Genomic DNA, 20941 nt, shown 5'->3' with positions numbered 1-20941 from the left:
CCAGTGACACAAGTCGGCAGCTCAACTTTCGAGCAAAATGAGAAAGAAGGGTTTTTTTTTTTTCAAAATTTGTGATTTTCGTTTTTTTGCAGAATCTGTTTGTTGAGATCACGAAGAAGCCTCTGCATGTTTGAGATAGCAGTATTGGTATATTTAAAAGCGTACATTTTGATTTTGAAATCGGCTTGTTTTTCGGAGATTCTAGCACGCAGTAGGGGCGTGTCATTGTCGGTGTGTATTTCCATACTGAATAAGCCGGCGTGGCTACTTATTATGCAGCGCTCTGGCCGGCGCTATCTGATTTTAAAATTCAATGAAGATGGACGCCAATAACATTACGATGTCCAGCAATCGATTTAAATAGTAGGTTACATGGGGTTTAATTTGTCGTTTAATGAGATGTAGCCTAATACATGTTGTCAGTGCCAATACATAGATCCGCCAACTTATCATATGTGTATCTTAATGGTCAAGTGGTAGAGCTTTTGCCAGCCGTGTCAGAGGGTCTGAGTTCGAACCCGCCCTAGTATAGTTTTTTTTTTTTTTTTTCTCGTATAGTTTTTTTCTCTCATCAAAACGATTATGTTCAGCAGTGGTTGTATATCAAGCAGGGACACGCACACGTTTGCATTATGTTTTGTGATATTAAACAGAACGAATAGAGAGTATACGCAAAGGATTGAAGCGCGCGTCGAGTGAAGACAATGGGGTGTGTGCGCGAGCCTCATGAGAAAACACTGCATCTGCGCCACTGATCGCCGCGGCAACGAGCACTTTGATCACTTGATTTAAAAAAACACATTTCAGCTACTTTTTGAATTGAATTTAACAGATAGGCCTAAATAAAACGGCTATTATAGCAAAAATCTAAGAAATGCCATAACAGTCAAATAATGTCGTTATCAGCTGTAACATAAGCACCTAGAGTCCTGCAATGGGTTGGGTACCCGCATAAAAGTGGCTAAAACGGATGGATTGTGACATGATTCCTAAAATTCACCGGCGGGGATGCGGGCGGATAATGAACTCCTTGCGGGCGGGTAGCGGATGAAAAATATGTGCAATATTTGTTTGTCTAAATTGCCATTACACACTCGCAAATATTGTGTTTTGGGCATCCTTAAAAATATCCTTTGCCGTTACCCGACCGATCCTGTCAATTTAGGACCGACCCAATCATTTTTTTTCCCCCTTATAGTCCGACCGAATGGCCGGTTGCAAACTTGCGTTAAGATCGACCGATTTTTTTTTTTTTTTTTACTCTTCAAACAACTAATACAAATGCAATAAAATAATATTTATTATATTTTAGTAGGCCTAAGTATTGTATATATAAATTGCCCATAGCCTATTATAGGCCTACAAACGTAGGCTACGCTCTTTCTTTTAAATAAAAACCTGTCAATCAAGCAAAATAATATTCAATGATTGTAGGGCAGGCTGTGTTGTAGCCCTGTCATTAAAAAACGATTTATTTTTTATTTTTATTTTTTATGTTGATTATATGAAAAGTGAAAAAAAGCATGAATAAGATAAGATGATCCCGAATATCGGGAGACAAATGGAGTGGGCAGACATGATTTTGACCACTTTATTAAGTTTGTTTTTGTAGAAAGACTTTCTTTAAAGTGAATTTCGTTTCATATTAATTGTATCTTAATTTTAATCAATGTTTAATCTACCATTTTCCTGGATTTATTATAAGAGCTAAATCTCAGGCAATATAATCAGGACACGGAGAGGCGCCAGCGCGTGAACTGGAGGTAGCCTATAGGCTACATGAATGGCCCAAAACAAAGCGCACTTTAGCGCTCATTAGCCCATTCATGAGGCTATGGTGATGTTGAGAGAGGTGCGAGATAAAAAATAAAGCACTTTAAATTGAATGATTTTAGTTTGTGTGCGATTTATCGCGGGCACGGGTCAGATCTGCTGAACTTTGCGGGTACGGGCGGGGGCGGTCTTCAAAAATGGACCCGTGCAGGACTCTGCACCATTACAACTTGTGCAATATTGATCATTTGTTGGTAGATGGCGCAATCCATTTTGTCTAGCAAAACTTTGTTCGCAAATGTTTGCTTGAATGTTGTGCGATTCAGTGCGAAAATGAATGGAAACACCTTAAAATGTCTCAAATCAATTCGATATACCAATTTGATCGCAAAACAGCATGTGACGTCATTACGCACAGGTTTTTATTCGCTTTAAAGCCGTTTGATGGAAACACACTTTCAGCAGCTTTATTCGCATGATTTTTTTTACCGAACTTCAGATAATTCGATTGACAAGTTGATGGAAACATAGCTACTATCTTATTTAAAAAACGAACAAAATGAATGCTATAGCCTACCAATAGCCTACTCATACTATATATATCACATAGCACATCCTGTTTTTGATTTGAACATTGTCTAGAGTTTATCTTATTTTTAATTCAGTGTACACAAGAGTTGCCTATACAGTTTTATCGGTAGATGCTAAGAGACATTTATTTATATATTACCTGCAAACTTTATTATTTATATTTTCTTTGATGGCACATTTTCCTGGCCTTTCTGCTCCCCCCGTGCTTACAGCTTTACAGGGGGGTATGTCTTATCTAAATGAGATGTAAATGAGCCCTATTGTCACTCCCAGCAGGAGAAAGGTGAGAATCTTCAGACGCTGTTTTCTCCCCTTTGTGCGTTTTTGAGTGCCTACCTTTAAATGGCCATAACTTCTCCAAATATTATCAGATTTCCTTGTGTTACACATCGTTGGAAAGCTTGGAGACTACACTTTCAGAATCTGTGAATAACTCAAAATGCCCCAGAACCGACATGTGTCCCTACTTTCCGTGACTGGTCACATATAGCCAAATATGTACTGTTGTATAATATTGGGAATATTTTAGCAGATTCACACTCCATTTAAATGAGGCTGTCTGTCCTGAAACTCTGCAGAGTATAGGCTATGTGGCAGTTGCTCCTCTTGGCAGCATATGGAAGTAAAATAATGTCAAATGTTTTTGAAATAAAAAAGCCTGATAAATTGCACTACTTGAAAAAAAAAAGAGGCATTGCATTAACCATGCTTGCATTTTAATGCATTGTATTTTTAGGGCTTGCATTTTTATGGGCTGAAATTCAACATGGTTGAATATTTAAGCTGTGAATATTTCAATTAAAAACATTTCAAACACATTTTCATTATTAAAAATTCAATAATCCATATTCACCTTTCATATTTCACTTCCAAAATATTCAAACTGTTTAAAAATACAACCTATAATATTCAACAGGCAATTTTCGGTCCATTTTATTTCGCTTTGCAAATTCGCTTCCACAAATTCAGTGGTTCATATTCGACAATAAATTCAACATTGACGTCCAGGAACTGCAGGAAAAGCAGTAGATTGCCGAGCATACTCTCCATCTGCTGTTAGTCGACCTCACCAGCAGGTGGTGCAAAAGCGCGTGTTGTTGACGAAGACCAGCAACAGTTAGAACAAGTCATTCATTCATAAAACTCATTTACAGCAATGTAAGTGTATTTGTGATTATTATGACGGCTGTTTTATGTTAAATTCAGTGTCTTCACGGTTACTTTTCCTGTGTAGCCTACATGCATCTTTCTCTACCGTGAACGAGATTCATGTTATTCCCTGATGCGGATGTACAGATCCAAATTCTACATTTTTGAGGCTCACATATATTTCTCTTGGTTGTTTAGTTGCCTTAACTTTATATTGTGGCGATGTGCTGCATGCAAGCTATTAGGGTTTCCCTCAATACTTCAGGATTCCCCTGCTGGACATAAAACGCTTAACGTAGCTCAATGGACTAATTACAGTGATATAAAAGACCAAACTTGCAGGCAAGCAGATGGACTCAGAATAAAGCGCAAAGCTTAATGCTGAGCGTTTCCCAGTGATAGACTGGCATAAAGTTGGCTCGATGTTGGACATTCACACATTTAGGGACCGTCTCTAAAGTGTATACGACTTTGGTATACACGTTTCTAACTTCGATGGCATTTGAATGTAACGACTTACAGTCATAAAACCAACTGTAAAGTGTTCATGTAGTGGCAAAAAAATCATTCATTAACATCATCATCACTGCGTAAGAGACACTCTGAATCCAATTGTCTTTTAAAAGTATTTATTCTTGCAAGAAGGCCCAGTTGTCCACACAGAAGTTACAAAGTACAGTCTGTGAAACAAGTGCGACCATGGGAGGGAGGGCAGAGCAGCCTTTATACTTTTTTCAAGGTCTTCTGCTTACAGGCCCTTATCTAAACAAGGGAAGGTTTTCTCTGCTAGTGATCTAATCCTGTAGTCCCTTTTCAATCTGCCTCCTCCTGACGTTTCACCCGTTCCCCAGTGTTTAAAAACACACACACATTAGTCATATGTTGGCAGACCACGTACAGTCCAGCAAGGGTCATCTCAATGTCTTACTGAAAATAAATTAAAATCAATACCAAAAATCAATGAAAATCAAAATTTTCCATTACAATATATATAGTTGGCTATACATATTTATAGAGAGAGAGGTTCATATTGATAGAATATAAGAGAAAGTGTTAGTATTAATTGATCAAGTGTTGATTTTATGCCAGTATATCACGAAACGCTCAGTATGAAACTTTGCGCGTTAAGTTCATATTCTGAGTCTGCTTGCCTGTAGCCTATATAGTAGCCTACAGCCTACATCCCAATAAGGTGCGAGTTTGGTCTTTTATATCACTGTATTAGTCCATAAAGCTACATTAAGCGTTTTGTCCCGACGGAAGGGGAATCCCTGAGTATGAGGTATTGAGGGAAACCGATTATAATATAGTTCATAGAGAAATCTCATAACATGTAGGCTACACAGGGAAAGTAACAATGAAGTTATTGAATGAAACATAAACACAGCTTTTGTGTGTTTATCATGTTTTCCGCATATATACTGACACAGATAATCATTTTCATTTTATGAATGAATGACTTCGTCAACAACATGCGCTTTTGCACCACCTGCTGGTGAGGTCGACTAACAGCAGATGGAGAGTATGCTCGGCAATCTACTGTTTTTCCTGCAGTTCCTGGATGTCAATGTTGAATTTACTGTCGAATATGAACCACTGAATTTGTGGAAGCGAATTTGCAAAGCGAAATAAAATGGACCGAAAATTGCCTGTTGAATATTATAGGTTGTATTTTTAAACAGTTTGAATATTTTGAAAGTGAAATATGAAAGGTGAATATATGGATTATTGAATTTGTAATAATTAAAATGTGTTTGAAATGTTTTTAATTGAAATATTCACAGCTTAAATATTCAACCATGTTGAATTTCAGCCCATAAAAATGCAAGCCCTAAAAACAAGCATGGTTAATGCAATGCCTATTTTTTTCAAGTAGTGCAATTCAACAGGCTTTTTTATTTCAAAAACATTTGACATTATTTTATTTCCATAGCAGCATGAAAAATAAAACTTTTATTCGAATTGCGAATAGATTATACACAGAGAGTGAGCAAAGAGCGCTCCCTTAATGACTGAAGCTGTCAATCACTTCAGTTGCAGCGAACAAACGCTGTGCTCAACGCTGCAAATTGCGTTCTAATTAGAAACCTTTGACGTACATTAGACAACAGAGTGTGAAATACAAATAAGCACAAGACTGTTTGAAAGCAGCTGCTTATCAGTGGGTACTGAACTGAATCGAAATAGTCTTGGCTATTGGAACCGCAGCCCGCCCATGCCTATTGATTCCAGACCCGCACCGCAAATGTCCAAGTAAATATTATTCCACCAGTTACATCAAATATTAGCAGTTCACCCATCAGGTACCTGCGGGTACCCGCCTGCGTGCAGGACTCTGCCTAGAGCTACATCAATATTTCTTGATTCTAAACCTTGAACCACCTTCAATCACAGCGGCAGATATAATGCCGCCCATGGTGCAGTGCAGGTTGTAAACTAATGATCTAAGCCATGTGCTCTGCTCTTGTGTGGAGTGACCTTTACAGCAGCACACGTGTGAATTAATCACTTCCATCCTTCTGTTGGTGCTTTGAAATTATGGTATATTTCCATTGTTTAGGTCCCAATAAAACACAGTTTTAGACAATACATTCAGCTCTGCAGGGAGCTTTGTTAATAAAAGTGTGGCCTTGATGGGTAAATGGGGAATTCATTTAACACGGGTGTGCTCCCCTTTACCTCATCAGGCAGAAGAAAATAAGGTCTGTCGTCAGCCAATCAGCTGCCGTCCTGACTGTGCTGGTTATTAGCATTCCATTACCATAATCACTAATCCTCAAAACCTGTAGTTCCATTTAAGTGTGGGCGGCTTTTTGGATGCAGGCATGATGAAGAACAATCCCTTCTTTCTTCTACACACACATTTCTGATTAAATACTATGACAGGAAGTCATACTTTTTGAATCAGGATGTAATCCACCCTAATTATCCATTAGAAAAGTTTTGGCAGACTATGTATAATCTCAAAATGCTCAAAGAGAGAGAGAGAGAGAGAGAGAGAGAGAGAGAGAGAGAGAGAGAGAGAGAGAGAGAGAGAGAGAGAGAGAGAGAGAGAGAGAGAGAGAGAGAGAGACTAGCTCTGGGCAGGTATGTTAGCTTGCTCTTCAATCACATGTAAGAGCATAATATAGCTTCTATTATATGGATGTGCCTTGAGTTATACTCATGTGCCTCATTTAAATAAATATAACTGGCAACTGACAGTTATAAAACACATGTATTTTTAGTGCATAACGTAAGAAAGCCTCTATCAAGAAGAAAAATGTATGTCTGTAAAAGTACAATACTCAGAAACTATGAAAGAGTGGAACAATGCAAATATGGTTGCAATACTAATTACACAACAAGAACTAAGACAAAAAGTGTTTACACAGCTGTACTTCATGGAATAAGATCACTGGTATTTATGAAAATATGAATCTGTGCACCATAATTTCCTAAATTTCAAATACAAATACACAGAGGTTATTCCTCTGTTACTCAAAACAGCAGCTGCACTGTGTGGTTACATTTGTGATGTACCTTACTGTAATATCTGGGAACACTGAACACACACCTGCCCTTTTGCTGGTCTATGTGGTATCCTACCTTACATCAGCTTGCATGGCTACAAGAACATTGCTGCTGTCAGCAAACATAGAAACCCATCCACAGATCAGCAAAACAATATCACGCAATTCATCACAAACATATGCCGAATAAAATCAGCCTACAGAGATGGAGCATTGTGGGACTCACCAAAACACCGTCTGAAACACCTTATACCTATACTTTCTCACCTTTACAGTATATTTCATAAACATATCCTGTGAGGGTTTTGTTCAGAGTGGAGGCCCAGAGAAGTGAGAAAAAAGTTTCCAGTTTCACTTTCACTTAAAATAAATCTATCTTCTCTGAAAAGTCTCAGTCCACCCACCCGGAAATTCAGGCAGCAGGCAGTTGGCCAGAATGATGCAAGACACATAATCCAAAACAGATGAAAGGGGGTACTCCACATTTCCCAGACGTGGAGATCTCCTCAGAATTTCCTACAGCTGTGGCCAATAAGAGCTCAATAATAAAGTTAGCAGGCTACGCTAATGTGAGCTACGCTAGCCTGACGTGTGTGTGAGGAGGACTCACCCAGCTTACAGCTGCCTGTGGAGGTGACGCTGGAGCAGGGGCAGGGGATGCAGGGGTCTGTGACGGGAAAGCTGGGCCTTCTGTAGAAATTATACCTGCAGTTCTCGCAACTGGGTCCTTCGGTGTTGCCTTGGCAGTTCACACAGATGCCTGAGAGAACAGGGGGAGGGACAGAGGGTTGAGTAAACAGAACCACAGCTGTGACTGACAGGACTTTGGTCCAGTGAGGTGGACGAGAGGGGAACAGAGTTCAACGACGCTAAACAAGGTAGACAAAACAAACCTGAAGTTAGAAGACCGATGCAAAGGGAAAAAAAGAAATGGAGAGATTGAGCAAACGTATTTCTAGGGAGCGTGCATGAAAACAAGGAAGGAACTTAGGAACGAATATAACGACAAAATGTTAACAGTGGGTTGTGAAAACAAATAAATGTATTACAATTTGAATAAGATCTTTTTGTGTGTGCCAATAACATTCAAGTGAACTCTTTAGGTTGAGTGATTTGAACTGCTTTTATTATATTGATTTGAAATGTTGAAATCCAAGTGAAAACAGAACACTTCAACAAGTTATTGCATAATTCAGGAAGTACGACACACACACACACACACACACACACACACACTTCTCTGCTCTACATCAGGCTTCTTGCATTTGCTGTTTTTTTTTTTTTTTTTTTATCCTTTTCTAACAAAGCACCACTTCTGGACATAGTGTTATAAATAAAGATGAATGTTGCTGTATTAGATAACAAAATATCAAACCAAAAATATAGCAGGAAATATAACACTAATATAAGCAAAACATTTCACAAGGTCCTAATTTATAAAGCAAAAGATGTGCTGTTCAAAATGTTCTTCTTTTATGTTCCAAAGAAGAAAGGAAGTCACAATTTGGAAGAAAATGATGGTCTGTAATTGATGACAGAATTTTTCAGATTTGAGTGAACTGTCCCTTTTAAATGACACTTGTTGGTTGATTAGAAAAAGTATTAAGATAAATGAAGAATGTTAATGCCTCTTGATCAGATTTTTTGTATTCTAATTCAAAGACATTCAAACATTTTTAATCGGCATCAATGTCCAAATACTACTTGGGACCACTGGAGTGCTCAGAGAGCAATTATCTCAGACAGAGAAAGATTAATGACAAAAATTAACCAAGAAACGGTCACAACTGATGAAAACCAGCATCAGTAATCAGCTGACTGTGAGTTTCTTTACAGCTGTCAAACTCATCAAGACAAACATTTACGCTTTTTTGATAATCTGAATAAATGCTGCATGTGTGTCTGGAATGTAATGACTATCTGAATTAACTTCATAACATTTGTTCCGACACACCAATATCACAGACAGTCATACAACAATATGATTTCTTTCTCTTCAGGGTTGTTTGTCTTATCTTTCACTGGCTGTGCAGGCAAAGAATTTTTTTTTTCCACAAATACACTGCTTAACTACTGTAGATTTTTACATTTTCTGAAGAAACTGTAAGTGGTACTTCTGTTCAAAACTCATCAACACAATGCCTATAGCTATTGTTTTCTGAATGGTTGCTAGGGCAGGGCTCCAGACTAACTTTTCCAATGGTTGCACTGGTGCTACCAACTTTCTCAGTTGGTCGCACCAGCATATGATTTGGTCGCACCTTTTTTTTTTTTTTTTTGCTACATGCCATGGGATTTATCAATGCATGCTGATGAACAGTGGTCTTAATCTGCATACCCTAGTTTTGCACTGATGTAATAAGACTGACAGTGACACAAGACCTCATGTTAGCAAATTTTTTTTATCTTTTAACTCTCAAAAAAACTATCAAAAAACATGTATGTTCTTTAATGTTTGATTATAATTTTACTGTCTTCACATAGGGATGGGAATTGATAAGATTTTATCAATATCAATGCCACTGACGATTCTGCTTATCGATCCGCTTCTTTAACGATTCTCTTATCGATTCTTGATAGCACTGTGTGGAAAAATGTAGTCATAGGCTTTTCAAAAAAACAAGTGGATTTATTTATTTTAAAGCTTAAGCTTGAGTAAGCAAACTGTACTTTTTATGTAATTTATGTAATAAATAGAATAGAACCTTACTGTAAAGTGTTATTGATTAGTTATACACCGATTCAGACGTCTCCTGAGTTCACTGTTGGAAAGATCAGTTGTTTTAACCATTCATTAAAATGAATCAGTTCAAGTCATTAGTTTGCGAACTGGACGTGTCATGTGCATTGTGTGATTATTCCAGCAGTTAGGACATGGACATCCAAGATTTCTGTCAACACAGAAAACATTTCATCACTGGATAGTTTTTTTTTGTTCAATTAAAGTGTTGTTTTATGTCAGCTGAATGTCCGGAACACTTTTCTATGGAAGCTTGTTTCCACCACAAAATAAAACATTTTAAAAGATAATTGCGACTTTTTATCTCACAATTGCGAGTTTACATCTCGCAATTCTGAGAAATTAAGTCAGAATTGTGAGATATAAAGTCAGAATTGCGTGAAATAAAGTCGCAATTGCGTGTTATAAAGCCAGAATTGCGAGATCTAAAGTCAGAATTGCGAGATCTAAAGTCAGAATTGCGTGTTATAAAGTCAGAATTCTGACTTTTTTTCTCGCAATTGCGACTTTATATCACGCAATTGTGACTTTATAACACGCAATTGCGAGTTTAGGCCTATATCTTGCAATTCTGACATCTTTTCTCAGAATTGTGAAATATAAACTCACAATTGTGAGATATAAAGTCCAATTCTAAGGAAAAAAAAGATGGACTTATTTTTTATTTTTTTTTTACCTCAGAATAGTTTATATCTCCCAATTCTGACTTTATAACACGCAATTGCGACTTTATATCGTGCAATTCTGACTTTATATCTCCCACTTGCGACTTTATTTCTCAGAATTGCGACTTTATTTCTCACAATTCTGACTTCATTTCTCGCAATTCTGAGAAAAAAAGTCACAATTCTGACTTGATATATATCGCAATTGTGAGAAAAAAAGTCAGAATTGTGAGATAAAAAGTCGCAATTATTATTATTTATTTATTATTCAGTGGCGGAAACAAGTTTCCATACTTTTCAGAGAAGATAAGGCAACTTATTTAGCACAATTCACAACCAGCGGTAATTCAGAAAAAAAATAAAATAAATCAGAATGCTCCACATGAATCTTTGGTCTTCCGACCTTTTACCACCGTGTCGATTTATTTTGATTAATATGCACGCGGGAGAGAGAGCAAGACAGCGCTTAGTTTGGAGACGGTGAAGTCGTTTACACTAATTCGCCTGGCTCCGAAGAGAGAGAGTGTATGCGCGCGCCTCTCTCTCTGCTCGTTCTTTCAGTTAAACATGCGCCCTGTCACAAGCGCAGCAGTTCATCTACATTACTCACCGATCAAATAAGACTTTGGCGGGACAAAAATTCACTTTGGCGGGCGCTAAAACAAGTTCAATGCAGGAAAATTCATGCGTGAATTTAACTTAGTAGGCATGACCATGCACTCGCACAAATGCGACCACATACAATTTTAACTCACACATTCTCAAAAAATGGTTGCATATCCGACCATTTTGGTTGCAGTCTGGAACCCTGTAGGGTATTGCTAGTTGGTTGCTAGATGGTCACTAGATGGTGGGAAAATAGCATACTCTCAAGTTTCTTTTGTCCCAAGATGCAAGTCTATGGTATGGTATGTTTATTTTCTTTTGTTAATTGCTCATCTGATTGAAATGTATTAGTACACCTCTTCAAGAATTGAAGTAGCATTCCTGTCTGCAGCACAAACATGCCGTGCACCACATCTTTACAATAAAATCCCTGTCTTAATAATGTATTAAATAATTACATTTATTTAATGAAATATGACCAGGCATGGAACATATGTAACTAGACATTGTTTGGCATATGTATATTATTGTAATCCGTTTCGCACCAAAGGAAGATGGCCTCTCCCAGCTAACCCATATATGGTTTTCCCCAAGGTTGTTCTTCCTCTTCGGCTAAACATCTTATGGATTTTTTTCCCCACCCCAAGGCATTTTTCTGCTTTGAAAGTATATGTTTTGTTAAAAGCATTGTACAAGCATCTGACTGGACTTCAGCAAGCACCGCTTATAAAGAGTATAAACATAAATACAATAAAAATAGCTGAACTGAGTGATAAATAAATGTTGCATTAAAAAATGTTGTTAAATTCGGGTATAGTTTTTATACAGAATTTACTTGAATTAATCCTAGAGTATTACAGGAGCTGCCTATCAAAACTGCCTTAAAAAACATAGGATAAAACATGGGATAAAATTACAATAACATGAATCAATTGCTGACTTTAAGAGTCTGTCCATCAATTGACAAAGCAAGAGCATGAAAAGTCTTCAGGGATGAAAGCAGAAACTTTCTTTGAGTGCAAGACAAAGTGAACCCTAGAGAGATCCAACTCATGGTCAAAAACACAAAGATCAAAGAGGCTGTGTATGCGTGTTTGAAAAGATGGGCTGCTGTCAGACCCACTCGACTATGCGTGTGTAAGTTTGTTTTTCCACTGGGCTTGTCTCCAGGGCTAGAAAGTAAAGCATGAGGAGGATCATTAGTGCTCAAACGCTTTTCCCTGTGTTGAAGACGAATGTGTGTCCACAGATGAAGCCTTATGCAAACCCTCCCCCTGGTCCAGCTCTAACTCTTCTCTCATCTCATAACAGGAGACTGACACAGGGGTCAGAGGGTAGCAAGATCAGTGAATCAGGAGAGCAATCAATGATGATGTATTTACATGTCTATATGGCAGTAGACAAAACAAGTATTTACAGTTGTGGTCAAAAGTTTACATGCAGAATCTGCAAAATGCTAATTATTTGAACAAAATAAGAATGATCATAAAAATGCATATGTTTGCTATTGCTATTTAATACTGTCCTGCATAAGATATTGTACATAACAGATGTTTACATATAGCACATAAGAGAAAAAAATGCGATGGTTGTTCCCTTTGTTATCTCTTGTTTGTCTCGAACAGTTAAACTGCCCACTGTTCTTCAAAAAAAATCCTGTAGGTCCCGCAAATTCTGTGGTTTTCCAGTAAACAAAAGACTCATGAACAAATATCACAAAACAAAAAACAGTCGTGGATCATCCAGGTAATGACAGTATTAAAAATCAAGTGTATGTTAACTTTTGAACGGGTCATTTTTATAAAGTAAACTATTATTTAGTCTTGTGGACTATATGGAAACGTGAAATATCTTATTCAGAACAGTACATGCATTTTTTATGGAGATTCTTCAAGGTGTATATAAACTTTTGACCACAACTGTAAATCAAGCATAATTATATTAAACAACAAAATATTTGCGATGAATGTGTATCAGTAAAACATCATATAAACATTTAGTCGGTAAGTGAGTCAGATATTAGTAATTTAGTAATTGCTCTGAAGGACTGAGAATGTAATTCAAACAATACTTTTAGTCTTTTTGACCGATTCTTTAAACTCCCTCATAGTTATTCAATGCATGAAAAGGGTAGAATCTGGTAATATCTGGCCATGGTAAACTGCAGTGTAATTTCAGGTTTGCTGGATGTATGTGGAAAAATCCTGAGCCAAATTACACAGAACAGTAAATTTACAGAAATACCAGAAATATGAAGTTTCATGAAAATACACAGCTGAAACACTGATGGCTGCAGGTGTGAAGACCTTTCATATGTTGATGACCGGTATTAGGTGCTTGCTGTGTTCTCAGATGGAGGGAGGGGGTGAGCCAGGGAATTTTCACAAAACAGCCTCAAAATAGTCTTAATATTATTGAACAAAAATATAGCTAGCTTTATCAATTTTGACAGAGCCATTAGAGAGCATATCTATATATGGTTTATAATTTGAAGTCATCCTCTCTCCCCCAACTTTATTCTTCATTCCATATTATTTCACAGAAAATAAAACCTGGTCCTTAACTGGTGTAGGGGGGAGAAGTGGTTTCTCTAGCAGTATCTCTAAAAAAAGAGATTAATACCCAAAAAAGTCACAGTGTGTTACAATGTGTATCTTTTCCTGGGCAATAGGGCAAATTTTTTCCCTGAAGTGCCAGCCTCATCAACATGAAAGCCATCGGCACTGATCCTCAACAAACTCGTCTCCATACTGGCGTGATGACTCCAACTTCCAACCAGATGGAACTGGATAAATATTCTGAATGTTCTGATCCAATCTGACTTCTGACCTGTAATGCTGCCTGAATCATAATCATACACTGTTCGCCCGCTGGACAGAGGAGAACTGGCCCCCGACTGAGCCTGGGTTCTCTCAAGGTTTTTTCTCCATTCTGTCACCTGATGGAGTTTTGGTTCCTTGCCACTGTTGCCTTGGCTTTTGGCTTGCTTGGTTGGGGACATTTAATATTCAACAAAATGATTGATCGGCCTTACTTAAGGCGGACGATGACACAATTTTCTTCTAGAAACAAACTTTGTTGTATTATTTTCATGTTATCACTGTGAAGCTGCTTTGATGCAATCTGTATTGTAAAAAGCGCTATATAAATAAAGGTGACTTGACAATAACAATGGAACTGATCAATAGTTATTGTTAGTCAAAAACTAGCAAAGAGTATTTATATATAAATAATTATAAACTATATAAATAAACAATCGTACATTCAAAATATCTCCCTTGAGAAATATTTTATGTGAAAAGTGTGTCAAACAGCCCTGGTCTTCCATATATCTTAACTTTTCATAAATGATCCCCACCCACACGCACGCACACACGCACGCACGTGTGTAACTAATATATGTGTAAAATGAAACACCGGCTATGTATTTATTTAGGAAATGTTTCCTCTTTTCCACAGTATCCTACACACAAGAGTGGGTCAACTAATATTCAGAGATTATAAACAATAACAAAAATTCAGAAGGTTGCTGCAATCTTTTAATATCCATTTTTGTATTGTTTTACCTATCCAATTAAATATTTTCTGTTACTAAACATATTTGATGTCTTTTGCGTATCCTGCAAGATTTATAATGAGGCCATGAAGAAGTATTCTGGATTCATCCTGGGAAGGCCCAGCTGAAACACTCAATCATGGTTGTAGCAAAAAAGCCAAAGTGAGACAACAAACAGTAAGTTTAGAAACTGACATGATGTAACTCTTCTTAAATAGGCCATTTAGTTTGTTGTGAGTATTTTCAGTGGTTACATTATGTTGTTTTGTAGTTTTTGCAGAGGTCAACAGAGACAAATGGAGAAAGAGCACTGTGAAGGACAGAAATGGTGGAAGAAATTCCTCATGTAAGATGAGGAAGATGTTGTTGATGCGGGTTCACATAGGAGCTACAGTGAGGACTGGGATACATCATCTAATGTGTTATTTAATGCCTTTGTTTGAAATCTTTAATTCAAGGTATTTTTAAATGTTTTCTGTTGAAATTGTTGTTTTCCGACTGTTTTATGTTTTAGATATTATTTACTATTTGTCCAAATAAAGACAAACAATCAATTATTGGTTAAACTATATATTTTATATAACTATATATAAGTTATATAACTATAACTATATATCTGCCCAACCTGACCTGCAACCAATCGAATCACTCGCCTGTAAGGATTTTGGGAGGGATATATTTTAAATGTAACCAATAAAGTCACTTTGCTGCAAGGGTTTTAGGGGGATAAATTTCAAGTTTACCAATGAACTAACTTTTGATTCAAGTCTGTTTGCTCAGTGGCGCAATAGCTGTCTGCAGCTTTCGGCAGTATACGGACATGTGGTATTCCCCATATCTGGTCAATAGTACTCCTGGATTCGTCCAAAGATTTGTGGTGTATACAGGCATATACTGGTCTGTATACACCTCTTTTCATGCAGTGATTTGTGATTCATTCTACACTGGTTACAGTGTATAATCAAAGACAATACAATAGAAAGTCTGTTTATTGTCTTTGTATTATTTTGTGCTATCCTGTCGGTTTCAACTCACCAAATTCAATTCAGTCTGAAAACTGTTAACTCAGCTGAAATATAATTTATTTGGGAATTGCAGCGCTGTTACTGAATAGCGGGCCAGGATACACTGGTGGAAGAACTTCAAGTGCAGTTGGTTCTGCAAGACTGAAAACTGTGTAGTGAAAGCTTATAGATCAGCAGCTAAGAGTCTACAAATCACCATTATGACAGTGGCGATGAATTTACTGAACTGGGAGGAGGAATAATGAGCCACATTAACGAGTGTGAGTGCCTACATATGCAAAAGTGAAATTATGAAGACAGGTGTGAGAAAATCAAACACGCATAGCCTGTAAATGAGTAAAAGACCAAAGAGAGACTTACTGTGTGGCTGAAAATTGCCATTATGCAGTAGGTGTCTGCAAATTTAAAACATTTTGGACAAAAAAGTGAATACATGCAAGGACTGATCATGTGAAAAAAAGAAAAGAAAAGCAATTTGAACAGGTCAGGAAAGGAAAGGAAACGAAACATGGAGAAAAAGCAATGCCCATGTGAAATTATCCAGGTGTAGTTAATTGGCTGATGGTAAAGACTAGGTGAAAACTATTAGAAATCATTTTCAGTAACTGAAATAAAGCTGAAATATAATAAACTATAAATGTGACCTGTGCTGGCAAAATGAGTTGCAATGAGCACATTTTCGAAAATGAGTTATTGTTATTTTCTCTATTAAAACATTCTCTATTAAAAAACCTTCAAAATGACATATGATTTGTTGGAATCAGACAAAAAATGACTGAACTACACCTATTTGAAGAGTCAGCAAAGTAAATTTTGAGAAAAATCGAGTTTTCTGAAGGTTCAAAAACAAAATCATCTAGCAACCATACCTTAAAATCCCCGGTAACAACACCAAATTTGGCACACACCAAGTCAAAACCCAGATCTATAGGAAAAATAGACTAATTAAAACTTGTTTTTTCCATGATACCACAATTATTTGATTAACATTACTGAAACAGACAGCCTATATATTAAGACCTACTGTACCGCAAGGATCTAATATAATGATACACATCAGATGTTTTTCCCCAAAATTTAACCAAACGTTCACTTAAGTCATAACAGATAATGTTTGCATGAATAATTGCCAAGAAAGATATTTTGAAGTACTTTAATTCCGTGTAGGCTATATGTGTACAATGGGATCACGCGCTGTCTGAGAGGTATCTTTGTCCGCACACTTCGGATCTGTCAGTCGTGAATAAGATTGTTTTGTTTACATCAGCATGAGTTTGAAAAATACATTTAATTGGCTCAGACTCATGCCATTGAGAATTTGCTATGAATATTCACAAATTTGGAATGCTACGCTTTAAAACAATACCAAACTCGTGCTGAGGGGTGCACAGGAGCAGATGGAAAAATAGACAGCCTTGTGTGCATTTGCCTGCCATAGAGGAGCTGAAAGGGTGAAGTACCAATTGCAGCATGTGTAATAGCACGGTACACCTGCAAGAATTCGGTAACTCGGTTACCAAAGATTTCCATGGCTGACATTGCTGGATGGCCATTTGGACAATGTGTTTGAGCACAGGGTCTCTACAGCACAATTAGCTGCAGGGTAGTAAAGAGAGGAACAATGGTGATAAATATTTCTTCCTTCCAGAAATTCAGCGAAAGCAGCAGACATAAACTGAGCAATGTTATCAGAAACAATACTCAATGGATTGCCATGGTGGCTGAAGACTGATGACAGAAAAAACCCCACAGAATCTGTAGTGACAGTTTAAGTAAAGGAGACCTCAGACCATTTGCTGTAATAATCTGTTAATGTTCTGGCAAACCTGCAGTTGCATCCGGCAATTTCAAAAAGAGACCAGCACAGATTGAAGAACAGCAGGTGCAATCAGCCGTGAGCCTCGGAAAATGAAGTTGTCCTTAACAGACCGTTCCAGACGCAGCTTATAGTACAGCATCAACTCAACGTCCAGTCCATTGGGTGAAGGAGGATAACCATTAGAAATTTGTGTGCGAAGTTTGGTTAGGACAAGAAGCATCAACATCAGCTGACAGAGAATTACAGCAGGCAGATGGAAAAAAAAACCCCCTCATCAACACCTCATGGACACTAAGTGGTGTCCGCAAAATAATATAGAATTCATGGACAATTGGAAAAGTTTTTGGGGCAGACCTGACCAGTTGAAAAGAGATGGTATTCATCCCTCCTGGGATGGTGCTGCTCTTGTCTCTAGTAATATGGCACATAGTCTTAGAGCTCAAACATGAATTGGGGCTCAGGTCAGGAAGCAGACAGACTGGGTAAACCGACCATCTGCCAGATGTCTCACATCACCAAGGTCAGATAAATCCCATCATATGATTTATGAGGAGCCTCTTTCACCTAGATATCATCATATAGAGACTGTGTCTGTTCCCCGGATCAGGAAATACAAAAAACTTCCAAACCCATCTAAGGGTAAAAATTTAATTGATGTTCAACAAATAAAAAAAAGATATAATACAAATGACCAAATGATAAAACTTGGGTTGCTGAATATTCGACCCCTTACTCCAAAAGCACTTTTTGTTAATGATATGATTACAGACTATCACCTAGATGTGCTGTTTGACAGAAACCTTGCTAAAACCAAACGAACCTCGTCTGAAAGGCAAAGGGGGAGGTGTTGCTGTAATTTATAGTAATATTTTCAAAATTACTAAGAAGTCTAGTTTCAAATATAATTCTTTTGAAGTGTTGGTGCTTAATGTAACAATATATAGTGTAAATGATAAATCACGTTTGAGATTTGTGCTGGCTACTGTACAGACTTTATCAAAGAATTCGCTGATTTTCTATCAGAGTTAGTACTGGCTGCAGATAAAGTCCTAATTGTTGGTGATTTTAATATACATGTATATAACGAAAAAGATGCATTGGGATTGGCATTTAAAGACATTCTAAACTCCATTGGAGTTAGACAACATGTGTCAGGACCTACTCATTGTCGTAATCATACTCTAGATCTAATATTATCACACAGAATCAGTGTTGATGCTGTTGAAATTCTGCAGCAGAGTAATGACATCTCAGATCATTATCTAGTCTCATGTAAACTTAATTTGCAAAGCCGACTCCGTGTTACAAATATGTTAGACCTATCACTTCTGCCACTAAAGATTGCTTTATTAATAATCTTCCTGATCAGTTTCATCATCTCAGCATCCCAGATAGCTTAGAAGAACTCGATATTGCGACAGAAACTTTTAACTCTCTCTTTTCCAGCACTTTAGACACAGTTGCTCCGTTTCGCTTAAAGAAGATTAAAGAAAATAGTCCAACGCCGTGGTACAACGAGTACACTCAGGCGCTTAAAGGAGAACTCCAGTCAATTTTAACATTGAGCTCATTTTTTTGTAAATTTGGAGTGCTGTCAGTACAGAGAACAACGACAAAAATCGGTGTTGCCTTCACCGTGTTATCCTCTTTTTAAAATTTGCACCCTGTTGACTTCAATGGGGCAAGTTTTAAACCTGCTTTTAGCCTCTTAACATCCTTGATGTGTCATTACAAGTGCACAGCTAATGTGAGTGATTCCTTCAGAGTGATCACGGGTGAATCTGACTGCAGTAGATGTGAAAGATATTAATAAAAATTATGTTATTTCAGCCAGCGCACATACCTGTATTTTCTTCCTGTTTTCGGTCGAAGTCCATAGTAATCGATTGTCGAGACTTTATGAACTTCTTCACTTATAAGATTGATAATATCAGGGAGAAAATTATAACTATGCAACTGTCTACAACAGTATCGCATCAGGGAGTGCACTGTAGTCTCTCTAAGAAAAAAAAAATTAATTCATTGCTATAGGAGAGGAAGAATTTTTTAAACTCGTTAAATCATCTAAATTGACAACATGTATGTTAGACCCTACACCGACTATGCTACTGAAAGAGATGCTTCCAGAGGTCATAGATCCTCTTCTTAATATCATTAATTCATCTTTGTCATTAGGATACGTACAAAAAAAGTTTAAGCTGTAAGCGAGGATTTTTAGTCAGGATTTAGACCGTACCATAGTACTGAGACTGCTCTCATTAGAGTTACAAATGTTTTGCTCTTATCATCTGATCGTGGTTATATCTCACTATTAGTATTACTTGATCTTAGTGCTGCATTTGATACTATTGACCACACATTCTTTTAATTAGACTCGAAAATTATGCTGGCATTAGTGGAATTGCATTAGAATGGTTTAAATCATACTTATCTGACCGTTATCAGTTTGTAGCAGTAAATGAAGAGATGTCTCATCGACCACAAGTTCAGTATGGCATACCACAAGGCTCAGTACTAGGACCGTTGCTGTTCACTCTGTACATGCTACCCTTGGGAGATATCATTAGGAAGCATGGAATTAGTTTTCACTGTTATGCTGATGATTCTCTATATTTCTTCACGCCCTGACAAAACTTACCAATTCACATAATTAACGGAATGTATAGGTGATATGAAAAATTGGATGACTAGTAATTTACTACTACTTAATTCTGAAAAAAACAGAGATTCTAATTCTTGGACAAAAAACTTCCTCACGTAATAACCTAGAATACTGTCTAACACTTGACGGCTGCTCTGTCAAGTCTTCATCGCCGGTTAGGAACCTGGGTGTGCTCTTTGATACCAATCTTTCATTTGAAAGTCACATGTCTAGTATATGTAAAACCGCATTTTTCCATCTTAAAAATATATCTAAATTACGTCTCATATGCTCTCATTGAGATATGCAGAACAATTTGTTAATGCGTTCATGACATCAAGGCAAGATTATTGTAATGCTCTTATGGGTGGTTGCCCTGCACGCTTAATAAACAAACTACAGCTGGTCCTAAACACAGCAGCTCGAGTTCTTATTAGAACCAGGAAGTATGACCATATTAGCCCCGCTCTGTCAACACTGCATTGGCTCCCTATTAAACATTGTATACATTTTAAAATATTGCTGATTACTTACAAAGCACTAAATGGTTTAGCTCCGCAGTACTTGAGTGAGCTCTTAACACATTATAGTCCTTCACGTCGGTTGCAATCTCAAAATTCCGTCCAGTTGATAATACCTAGAATATCAAAATCGACTACTGGTGGTAGATCCTTTTCCTATTTAGCACCTAAACTTTGGAACAGTCTTCCTAACATTTTGTCCGGGAAGAAGACACACTCTGTCAGTTCAAAGCTAGACTAAAAACACATCTCTTTGACCTAGCATACACATAACACATTATAGACTTCTAATTCAATTTTAGGCTGCATAGATTAGGTCAGCCGGAACCGGGAACACTTCCCA

At 37.3% G+C, this 20941-nt stretch overlaps 1 protein-coding gene across 2 annotated transcripts in view; it reads right to left on the bottom strand.

Annotated features, from left to right (window-relative positions):
- Positions 1–20941, bottom strand: part of LOC308691342 (multiple epidermal growth factor-like domains protein 9) — a 122715-nt gene that overhangs the window by 17000 nt on the left and 84774 nt on the right. For both annotated transcript variants that reach the window (XM_081366418.1, XM_081366419.1), the window contains exon 4: positions 7636–7785. In XM_081366418.1, coding sequence (XP_081222544.1) covers positions 7636–7785 — 150 coding nt within the window. The remainder of the gene's footprint in view (positions 1–7635; positions 7786–20941) is intronic.

The sequence above is a fragment of the Scardinius erythrophthalmus genome, assembly GCF_964197995.2.
Source record: "Scardinius erythrophthalmus genome assembly, chromosome: 5".
Classification (NCBI taxonomy): Eukaryota; Metazoa; Chordata; class Actinopteri; order Cypriniformes; family Leuciscidae; genus Scardinius; species Scardinius erythrophthalmus.
The sequence above is the reverse complement of the archived record's forward strand: the minus strand, read 5'-3'. Positions and strand labels throughout refer to the sequence as shown.